General features: G+C 46.1%; 1 protein-coding gene across 4 annotated transcripts in view; it reads left to right on the forward strand.

Moving 5' to 3' along the window:
- Window positions 1-12,022, forward strand: part of LOC146871954 (microtubule-associated protein tau-like) — a 1,902,682-nt gene that overhangs the window by 1,436,611 nt on the left and 454,049 nt on the right. For all 4 annotated transcript variants that reach the window (XM_085652462.1, XM_085652435.1, XM_085652443.1 and 1 more), the window contains one exon: window positions 6,621-6,713. In XM_085652462.1, coding sequence (XP_085508588.1) covers window positions 6,621-6,713 — 93 coding nt within the window. The remainder of the gene's footprint in view (window positions 1-6,620; window positions 6,714-12,022) is intronic.

Here is a 12,022-nt window from a genome sequence, read left to right on the forward strand (position 1 = left end):
CGTTGGACTTGCAGGACACATTTTCACATCCCTGTCCTGCGGCCCACCAGCGTTACTTGCGGTTCACGGAAGGCCTGGAGCATTTTCAGTTTGCTGTGCTCCCCTTCAGCCTTACCAGCGCCCCTCGGGTGTTCACGAAGGTGATGGCAGTGGTCGCAGCTCACCTGCGCAGGTCGGGGGGTGTCAGTCTTCCCTTACCTCGACGACTGGTTGTTGAAGGCGGGCTCGCCCCAGGCAGTCGTCAAACCACCTTCAGACTACGGCCGACCTCCTGCATTTGCTGGGGTTCTCCATGAATGTGCCGAAGTCGTACCAGAGTCCCTCTCAGGAGCGGTTCTGGATTCAACGCTGTTTCGGGTTTATCCTCCCGAGCAGCGAGTCTGGGATATTCAGGCTATGATTCCTATCTTTCAGCCTCTGTCCCGGGTTTCAGTCAGGATGACCCTCCGGCTCCTGGGCCTGATGGCCTCCTGCATCCTGCTAGTGCAACATGCCAGATGGCATATACAGGCTCTGCAGTGGAACCTTAAGTTCCAGTGGGCGCAGCATCAGGGCAACCCGTCCGATTATGTCCAGATCTCGGAGGGCACTGCACGACAATTGCAGTGGTGGCTCACGAATCGCGATTGGGTCATTGGCAAATCCCTCTCCCTTCCCCAACCGGAGCACACAGTGGTGACGGATGCATCCCTCCTGGGATGGGGAGGCCACCTGGGAGAGGCGGAGATCAGAGGACTCTGGTCTCCGGCGGAGTCCCGGCTCCCTATCAACCTTTTAAAGCTTCGGGCGATCCGTCTTGCACTGAATGTATTCCTTTCCTCTGTCTGGGGGAAGTGTGGTGCAGGTGTTCACGGACAACACCACCGCCATGTGGTTTTGCAAAAAACAGGGCGTAGTGGGGTCCTGGACCCTATGTCAGGAGGCTCTGCGCCTCTGGACATGGCTGGAACATCAAGGCATTACCTTGGTAGTTCAACACCTGGCAGGTTCTCTGAACACCAGGGAGGACGAACTCAGCTACCGGTGCTTGATGGATCACGAATGGCGTCTGAACTCGGACGTGGTTCAAGGTCTCTTTCAGCAGTGGGGAGAGCCTTGGTTAGATCTATTCGCCACCAAAGAGAACGCGCAATGTCTTCAGTTCCGCACGTTGGAATTTCCAAGGCGGCACTCGCTCGGCGACGCTTTTTGTCACGAATGGAGTTGCGGTCTGTTGTACGCTTTTCTGCCTATACCACTTCTGCCCAGAGTGCTGGAGAAGATTCGGCGCGACCGGCCCCAAGTCATCCTTGTGGCTCCGGATTGGGCACGAAGATATTGGTATCCCGAGCTACTCAGCATGGCGATCGATCCCCCGATCCGACTGCCTCTTCGGGAGGATCTTCTGTCGCAGCAGCAGGGGACGGTCCTCCACCTGAACCTGTCCAACCTCCACCTCCATGCGTGGAGATTGAGCGGCGACAGTTGACAGCTTTTGATCTTTCCTCCCGAAGACTGTGATGTCATTCTGGCAGCCAGGTGTCCCTCCACTAAAACGGTATACGCCTGCAGATGGGACAAGTTTTTGGCATGGTGCACAGCTACGGCTGTGGATCCCCTTTCTGCCCCTCTTTCCGAAATCCTTCTGTTCCTTCTTTCTTTGGCCCAGCAGGGCTCTGCTCTGGGCACTATCAAAGGTTATCTTTCGGCCATCTCCGCCTTTTTGCGGCTTCTAGATCAGCCTTCTCTTAGTAAGTCCCTGGTTGTTAACCGTTTCCTAAAAGGCATTACGCACACGTTTCCTCCCTTGCCGTTCATAATGCCTCAATGGGACTTAAACCTTGTCTTGACATATCTGATTTGCGCTCCCTTCGAGCCCCTTCATACCTGTCCTTTGCGTCTTCTCACTCTCAAGACGGCTTTCCTGGTAGCTCTCACCTCTGCCTGAAGAGTGAGTGAGCTCCAGGCTCTTTCTTCTAAACCTCCTTTCCTTTCTGATTATCCAGACATGGTGGTTTTAAGGACCCGTCCTCCTTTCTTACCAAAAGTTGTCACGCCCTTTCACTTCAGGTAGACCATCACTTTGCCCACCTTCTTTCCGCCTCTGCATCCTTCCAAAGAGGAAGAGAGGCTCCACCGTCTGGACCCAAAACGTGCGCTCTCGTTCTACCTGAATCACACGCAACAGTTCCGGGTGGATGACCAGCTCTTTGTTGGCTACGTGGGCGCCAAAAGAGGTCAGGCTGTGCACAAACGGACAATCTCTCGGTAGGTTGTTCTCTGCATCAAGGCCTGTTACTCGTTGGCTAAGAAGGAGCCTTCTATGGGGCTGCGTGCCCATTCTACCAGGGCGACGGCAGCCACTACTGCCTTGGGACGTGGCGTCCCCTTGCAGGACATTTGTCAGGCAGCTACGTGGGCCTCGCTACACACGTTTACCAAGCATTACTGCCTTGACAGTCAGGTCCGGAGAGACGGCTTCTTTGGCCGTTCTGTTCTCTGTGACTTTCTGGTGTAATCTATTCGCAGACCCATCACCGGGGTTGGTATTGCTGGGGCATCTATTCTAAGGTAAGGAATCTTATCACTAATGTGTCTCTTTCAGATGCACGAGTTACTACTTGTGTAACGATATATCTGTAGTTAGTGATAGATTTCTTACCGCCCCACCCATTCTCCCCGTTCTGCGACCTGATTTCTAGGGTTAAGGTCATCCCTTTCAGGGCCCTAGTTTCATGGCACCAGCGGTCAGTTTTTTGCATGGCTCTGCGTTCTATCACCAACTAATGTCTCTTACAGTTATATTGTTACAAAAGTAGTACCTTGTGCATTCCTGTCGCCTTTTTGCTCTTGGAACACCGAAACTAGCACTTCTAGTGTAGAGAAACAGCTAGCTCATTTTAATTCTGTTATCCAAGTCACCATAGATAATGTAGCCCCTATGAAGCCACAGACCCACTCTCCAAAACTTACACCCACTAGCTGGTACTCTCCTGCCTTACGAATCGAAAAGAGCCAAAGCAAAAAACTGGAACGGATTGGGCGACACTTGCACAGTGGGCAAGACAAAGAGAGATACAAAGGCGCACTGTCCTTCTATCATAAAAATATGAAATCTGCTCGCAAGCTACACATCACTCTTCCCCTGTAGCAAACTGGGAACAATTCTAGAACCCTCTATCAGATCCTTAAGTCCTACACCAATCCCAGGGCTTGCAAAACTGCGGAATCCCCCTCACAACTGCTGTGCAACAATATTGCTTCCTTTATAACCCAGAAAATCGAAGACATCTACCAAAAAAATATCTCATCTAATGAAATTTCATTGCACTCTTTAACAGTATTTACTATTTCCCCTAACAATACCTCGCAGCTCGTCTGCTTTCCCTTACTCACTCCGGTAGAGGTTGATTCTCTCCTTACCAAAATTAAATCTGGTTCCCCCCTAGATATCATTCCTGCAAAAATCTCCTCCAGATTTTGCGCAGTTAGCTGCACCCATCTGTACCATTCTCAATAGTTCCTTGAGGACAGGCAGACTCCCCCTAGAATGGAAAGCAGCTCAAGTTGTACCGATTCGTAAAAATCCTAAGATCTCCACAACCGAGCTTTCCAATTACCGTCCCATATCCTTGCTCCCCCTTCAGAGCAAACTTATTGAAAAGCACCTAAACAGACATCTGTCTGATTTTTTGGAGACCTCTCACTGCCTTGATGTCTCCCAGTCAGGTTTCCGGGCCAAGCACAGTACCAAAGCTCTGATGGAGGTAACTGATAACATCATAATGGCCCTGGACAATGGTCAGGCAGCACTACTGGTGCTGCTTGACCTATCGGCGGCGTTTGACACCATCTCGCACCAGATCCTACTGGAGAGGATTCAGGGAATTGGAGTTCAGGGGGTTGCGTTAAAATGGCTGACAGACTTTCTTACAGATAGAACCCAGGCGGTTACATTGGGGGCCCTTAGATGAAAAACCACAAAAGTTACCAAGGGCGTACCTCAGGGCTCCTGCTTGAGCCCTACTCTCTTTAACATATATGTTACCCCCTTGGCCAAACTAATGAGGAACTTAGGGTTCAGTCCCATCTCCTACGCGGACGACACCCAGCTCCTCCTCACCTTTGATAAAAACAGACCCGATATACAACTCATCTTTTCTGAGGGCATGGAGACCATTTCCGCCTGGATGAGAACCAACTTCCTCCAACTAAACACCGAGAAATCTGAGATCATGCTGTTTGGAGCAGAAGATTTAAGCTGGACTCCCAGATGGTGGCCGGAGGAGCTGGGCAAGGCACCTTCTCCTAAGGAAGTGGTCAAGAATTTAGGAATCGGGATCAACCAGAACCTCACACTCTAAGCTCACGCCACTACTACGGCTGGCACCTGCTTCCACACACTCAGCTTACTCCGAAGAGTCTTCCCCTGTTACCTTCCTCCACTAAAAAAACATTGATGCAAGCCCTAGTATTAAGCCGTCTGGACAATTGTAACTCACTGTTGGCCTCAGCCAGCGAAGCCTCCTTAACCAAGCTACAAGTTGTGCAGAATACGGCTGCCCGTCTAGTAGCAAATGCCCCACCCAGAACGGCTTCTATCCCACTTCTTAAACTCCACTGGCTCCCTGTGAGAAAGCGGGTGAAATTTAAAATAGGCGGCACTGTTTACAAAACCCTTAATGGACAGGGGCCTTCCTATTTATCTGCTAAACTTATCAAGTACACTCCCCCACGGCCCCTTCGATCAGGCTCCAAGCTACTCCTTTGTACCCCTAGAATTAAAAAGGCTCGCAAGGGTGGCAAAGCATTTACACATCTTGCCCCCACCCTCTGGAACGAATAGCCCCTCCAGCTTCGCGATTGCCAGAGCCTCTTTCAAATCAGGAAGCGTTTAAAAACCTTTCTTTTCTGAGTCCCTTGGGTCTGGCTGCAGCACACCGTCCTAGGCGCAGAGATACCCCTTTGGGGTGATTCAGCACTATAGAAATTATTAATAATAATACATATGCGGAACTGTTGTCGCCATCATCCCGTCCACAAGACATTTGGGACCCTTTGAAACTATACCTCCTGGTGCAATCAGAAACAGCTGAGGCAGCCGCAACAGGAAATGACTGAATACAGAGTCCTGAGGGTGGCGTACAGGAGCCTGCTGGGGCATTGGCTTATCTGCAATACAGATCTGAAACAACTTGTTGCGGTTGGATGCTATAAGCTATAAGAAACTGCATTATGTCACTGGTTATGTCGTGTCTTACTAACATGGCAGATATGTACTTGCTATGTCGTGTGGGAAGTTTTCACATGTTCTGTCTTTTCTGTATAATCAAACCTAATAAAACAGATTTTTTTTTTTTTTACCTCTCTCCTTCCCAGCAGCAGGAAGAAAGATGCATAATGTTGTACATATATCGTTATCCTTGAATTCCATTGTTAAAAAACATAACTGTGGTAACCGCCACCTAACGGGCATAATGGGACCCTGGAGGGCTGGGAGCGCTGAAAGGTGCAGGGTCAATTTTCATCCTAATGTAGCTGCAGCCTATATGGCTACATTGTCCTGGTTCCTTTCACTTTGTTTTTTTCAAAAACGGTTTGTGAATGTTTGTTTTCAAAGTCACCTAATCTTTGTAGTGACTATTCTATATTTAAATGTTTTAAGCCTTTTTAAGTACATTAATGGAATTGGCCATTCTGGCATATTTTCTGGGCTGCCAAAGTATTTAGCACTGAGTTAGAGTACATTTACAAGTGCATTGCCTCCTAATGCAGATGGGATATCTGTCAACAAGTGTGGCCAGGTACCTGTCAGCCAGACTCTAAATCAGGCCTAAATGTCAGATTAAAAGACTTAGCCTGCCTGAAGTAAGCAAAAATGAAACACACTGGAATATACATTCAAATATGCGCTCTGAGATCTTGCACCTGAGCGATATTCAATGCGTATTATTTCAGTGGAGAATCCCTTAAATGAGAACAAGGATTACACATAGGAAACCTTTCCTTAGTATTACCCCAAACTAATATTTTGGCATTTAGAAATTACTTTGCCAATTTTTGACACATTTGAAAAGTTTAATATATCTAGCTTTGCCCCAAGTTCTGAGCCAAACCTTTTGTCATAGCAAGGAAACAGAAACGGTAGAGAATATGCAGAGGTATGGCGCCTGCAGAATATGATACATATATTTGTACTACATGCAGCTCTGTGTTTAACAGCTCTGGAAGCATTTTACATCCCTTCATTGTTTGGCAGATATCCAGCGGTTGAGTATAGGAAATATATGGGTCTTAAGAATATACTTACTACATACAGTTGCTTTATATTTAAAAGAAACAAAAACAAAAAATATTGTTAAAGAAGCCTCTAGTGTTTAGAAATTATTTTGTATCACACACCATGCATTGTTCATGAGCTCTACGAATAATTCCATGATTTGGGAATAATAATACCAGTAAGTCATTTCTTATTTGAGTTTAGCTGGTCCTTACTAGCTTTACAATTCTTCACTATATCTGGGTCTTTGTAACAAGGGTTTAGAATAATAGACTTGAAGGAGAAAAAATAATGTTCTCAACAACAAGATATTCTTTCCAAATGTATGTTCTTATGAAAGTTTGTTTTTTTACCCTAAAAGGTGCAGATTGTACACAAGAAGTTGGATGTTAGCACTGTGCAGTCAAAGTGCGGCTCAAAAGACAATCTGAGGCATACCCCAGGAGGAGGCGCTGTGAGTATCTTTAAAAACTTTAATCATATAATTTTGTTAATTGATTTTGGTTATAAGACACTACAGAATAAGAGGCGTTTTTGTAACTATGGAAACTGTGGGACTTAAGTTAGAGATTGGTATAAATGGAAGAGCCTCCAATTTTTGTGAAAGTGGAAAATTCTCCATTGGATGATTCTCCTCTGGCACTTCTTCACAAACTGAACGACTTGTTTTCTCATCACTTAACTGCAATTCTGATCCCTTGTGTTTAACCTTGTGAATTAATTTTTTTGCAGTTAAGCTATAGACCTTAAGGATTGAAAGATTTTTGATATTATATATATATATATATATATATAGAGAGAGAGAGAGAGAGAGAGAGAGAGAGAGAGAGAGAGAGAGAGAGAGAGAGAGAGAGAGAGAGAGATAGATTAAGGTGCCTTCAATATTTGACTATCTTTTCAGAATTGTTATTTTTAGAGAGTCATATGTTAATTATGATTGAATTTTCACTTAGAGTGTTGGCAAATTAAGCCCTAAATTCAAAAGTAGAAAGCATAATCCAGGCTAGGAAAGCATATATATATATTTTTTTTAAACACTGCACATAAAGCAACTAAAATTATCTTTATAATGCCTCTTTAAGCAAGGACAAGGTAAAGAAAAGGGAATGTGCACAACATTATCTAAATCAACCACTTGTCTACTGCATCCTATTTCTGTAGCAGCCCCATTCTGAAGTCTTCAGAACCAATTATCCAGTATTGGGGTATCTTTCATAGATTCACATGCCTGAATCATTCCCCGTCGTCGAAGTGGGAGTCCAACGGTACATATAACAAAGTAGTAAATAGTAAATTCAATAGGCTATCATGGAGGTAACCATGTATTCAATAGCCTATCAGCCTCCTTTTATAAAAAGGACCAAACTCAAAACATGACCAATCAGCAACCATCACCCTCTAAAACGTTCCCAAGAGAAACTGAATCCCTCAGATTTTCACTGCACGTCGGGTGAAAGGGAGTCTCCCTGATTTCTGCTCAGTTCTTCAACTTTTTCAGATAAGTTTTGTTTCTTCACTCTAAGAAGAATGTCTGATAAAAAAGGATTATTTAGACCTTTTAAATCCTGTGGAAAGAAAAGGGTGCATGTGGATGATGCCCACAAAGATTGCATTTATTGCCTCTATCCCAACCATGAGACAAGGCAATGTAAAATATGCCGCACTTTCCTCAACTAAAACCCTAAGAGATATAGAGGTAAGACTTTTATTGTGGCTGAAAAAGAAGCAGAGTGCCTCAATGGATGGTGAGAGCGACACGTCCTCCAAGTCTCATAAGAGACCCAGGTCGCCTGAGGGTCAACCTGAAGAGAGAGAAACATTCTAAAGTCTCTCATCTGACCAAAGAATCTTAAAAACAGGAGTAACATCTCCTCAGAGATTGGGTTCCCTCAGTCTTCGGGGACATCCAAAGGAAAACCGGAATCTTCAAGCTTTTTTAGAAGAAAAATCAGCCACAAATCTTCATCGGCGTCAAGTTCACCGTTGACGCCTATTACTTCTTCAACAGCGACGACAATGACTATCGTCGTCAAGACAGTCGACGGCGTTGTCTATGGCAAGTATCAAGGGTTCCATACCGTTGACGTTGCCTCTATCGCCAACGACGACACGGTCGAGGAAGGCACTACCACAGATGAAGATCTCAGTCGACGAGACCGTCGACGAAAACCTCGTCGCCGGCAAGACTCCCAATGACGACTTCATCGTCGACGACCCCTCCATCGTTGACGACAGCTGCATCGTTGATGGCAATCCCACCGTCTACACCAACTCCACCGTCTACGGCTATATCGCCGTCAACTACGACAAATGTTACTGTTGACCACGGCATCATTGACAAAAATTCCAATTTTGTCTGCAGGTCCTTTAACTCTGTCCTGCAATCTACATAAATGGAATTTAGGACACCAAAAATGTCACCACTACCTCTCAGTCATCTTTTAGATGTGGAGGATTCTGATGAGGATGAGGGCCAATTTGGAACTGCGCATAGCCCTTCTGAGCTCAACGTGAAGTATCAAGAAGAAGACTATGACGATGAGGAGCAATATTATCAACACTATCCGGTCCCTTGTGCTCAGTATCATCATTTCAGATACTTTGAACAGCTTAGGCAACAACCTGCTCAACTTCCTCCGACACTAATAGTGGACCTACAAAATATGTTGGCAAAATATAAAATGTTTCCTCCTCAAGAGGACAATGTCACAGTGCCCCTACCTCTGCCTGTAGCTCCTCAATCGCCGCCGCCACCACCTTCTGGCACACCCAGGTTAACGCCACATCCCATAATTCCTCTACCTACCAGAGAGGATCCTACCACCTCTGAGGAAGAGCCTGAGGAGGGAGAAATCCATGATCCACCTCCACCCACTGATGAATGGGGTGATTATATGGCACCAACACCGTCTCCTCCACCTCATCATCCTTCAGACTCACCTCCGGAGGATATTGGAGGTTTCCACACTATTATGGACAGAGCCACTACCAGATTCCACTTGTCCACAATTGTACAGCAGTCGGACTGTTTTCTGTGCGACTTTAAAGAGCAATCGAGAAAGACAGTCAGGTCAATACCTATAATTGATCACATTTGGCAAGAGGGTGTCAAAGAAATGAAGACGCCAGCTTCAGTGGTTCCTGTACTACCAAGATTTGATAAAAAAATATAGGGCTCCAGAGGACTCTCCTGCGTGTCTCACGGGTCATCCCAAGCCTGACTGATCTCGCAGGCAGCCCAGAGAAAATCAAATAATCAGTCTACTCCATTGGAAAAAGATTTTCCTCAATGGCAGCAATTTCAGTCAGAGCTTCTAACGCTTTAGCCATATTGGGCCTCTATGATCGGCAAATGTGGTCCGATATGGGGACAATGAGAGACCTTATCCCAGAGGAAAACAATGAGGAGTTCAATAAGATCCTTACGGAAGGCAAAAGAGCAGCGTCAAATCATTGACTGCACAATGGACATTGCCACTACAAGCTTCCATCAGTTAGCAGGTGTGGCCGTTCTAAGGCGCCAGGGGTGGCTAAGAGCAACAAGCTTCCGGCCAGAAGTACAGTCGAAAATTCTTGAAATTGCATACGTCGGCGATAGCCTATTTGGCAGTCACATTGATGAGGCGCTTACTGCAATTAAAAAGGATACGGATACAGCCAAAGCGCTAGGTACCCTTCAGTACCGTAAGGTGCCCTTTCGGGGAGCTCAAGGCTGTGGTTTTTCTGGATACAGGGGAAATTATCAACGTGCCAAGACTTACCAGTCCTACCAGCCACAATATCGCCAAGGATACCAGCAAAAATCCTACCAACAACCAACAACGACTGGTTTCTCAAGATACGCCTCCAGACAAAAGCCAGGGTCTCAAGCCTGTGACTCCGGTCGCAAGCAGTGATTACAAAAGGGTACCAGTTGCATCTCCTTTCACCCCAACCGGTGCGAAGATTTCTAACCATATTCACCAGTGGTGCAACATCACTTCAGACAAGTGGGTCTTAGATCTCATCTCTCATGGCCACACTTTGGAATTTACCCAAATACCTCCCAATTCCTCTCCCAGGGGAATCGCACCCCGCTTGTCTTCACTTACTCAAAAAGGAAGCAAAGATCATGCTCCAGAAAGGGCCAATAGAAAAGGTCCCTTTTGCTCAGAGAAGGAAAGGTTTCTACTCCAGCTTCTTCCCTATTCGCAAAAAATCGGGGGAGTGGAGGCCTATCTTAGACCTCAGGAAATTAAACAAATTCCTAAAAAGTCAAACATTCAGGATGATCACGCTTTCTGACATCTTGTGACGACTCAACAACGGCGACTTCATTGGATCTAGAAGCGCATATTTTCATGTCCCTATACATCCAAAGCACAGAAAATTCCTCCGGTTCACAGTGGCTCGTACCCTCTATCAATTCCGACTCCTTCCATTTGGCCTCAAATAGGCTCCACAAACTTTCACAAAGTTTCTGGCTCCTGTAGCAGCAGCCTTGCGAACAAATGTCATCAGGTATTCCCATACTTAGACGATTGGCTGCTGAAGGCCCCATCAGCTAGTCTAGTAAAAGCTGCAACAGACGATTGTCTAACCCTGTTCCACAAACTGGGACTGAGTAAATTACCAAAAATCTTCTGTCCACCCAAGTCAGACAACGATATTTCTGGGAGCCAGCTTGAACACCGTTCAGAACAAAGCCTTCCTCTCACAGGAAAGACAACAACGGTTGCAAGCATTGGCACTCAAACTTTCCAGAAAAAGGTAGGTTTCGGTGAGAGTGTTCAAGTCTCTGCTGGGAATGCTCTCTTCTGCAATCGATTTAGTGCAGCTGACTCGCTTACATATGAGGCCTCTCCAAGAGGAACTACAATACCAATGGATTCAAACCACAGGATCTTTTGACGACGTGGTAAATATCACCCCACGTATGAAAAAGGCTTTCCAGTGGTGGGCACAAAAATCACATCTGTCCCAGGGCGTATCCTTTCTCCCAGTTATTCCAGAATACATAGTAACAACAGATGCTTCTATGGAAGGTTGGGGAGGACACTTGCAGGACCTGCAAGTTCAAGGAAAGTGGTCCGCTGCTCAACGTCAAATGCACATAAACAGGTTGAAGTTGAAAGCCATTTTTCTCTCCCTTCAGGCTTTCCTATCTCAAATACAGGGATCATCGGCGTTGATCCGCACGGACATCACCACAAGCATGTTCTATATCAACAAGCAGGGAGGCAACAAATCCCTCTCTCTCACAGGGCGCCCAACAGTTATGGAACTTGTTGACTCTCCGCCAAATTTCCCTAACAGCGAAGCATGTTCCAGGACTCCGGAATACCTTAGCGGATGTTAATGAATCAAGGCAGTGGTATACTTTCTATAGGTGTATGGGCGCCGCTAGGGGAATGGCACTAAATTATATACTGGGATGACTATCTAGCTGACGGACGAATCACACCCACACAGACAGCAAACTAAGAATGGTAACGGGATATAATAACTGGTCTAGGGTGTTGATGCGCAGTCTTAACAGACATTGGCACCTTTTAAGGGCAGACAAATCCCTGAGCAAACATATCATGGACAGACCCAACATAACATATAGATGTGGGAAGTCCCTTAGGAATTTACTGAGTCCATGCTACCCTAGGGATGAGCTGAGAGAGAATTGGCTTATACAACGGACAAGAGGCTTCCATGGTTGTGGACACTGTGGAGCTTGCAAATGGGCGTATAGCAAGGAGACCCATTTTGAGGGACCAGGCAACAGGACCTGTG

Source organism: Triturus cristatus, chromosome 1_1 (genome assembly GCF_964204655.1).
Source record: "Triturus cristatus chromosome 1_1, aTriCri1.1, whole genome shotgun sequence".
NCBI lineage: Eukaryota > Metazoa > Chordata > Amphibia > Caudata > Salamandridae > Triturus > Triturus cristatus.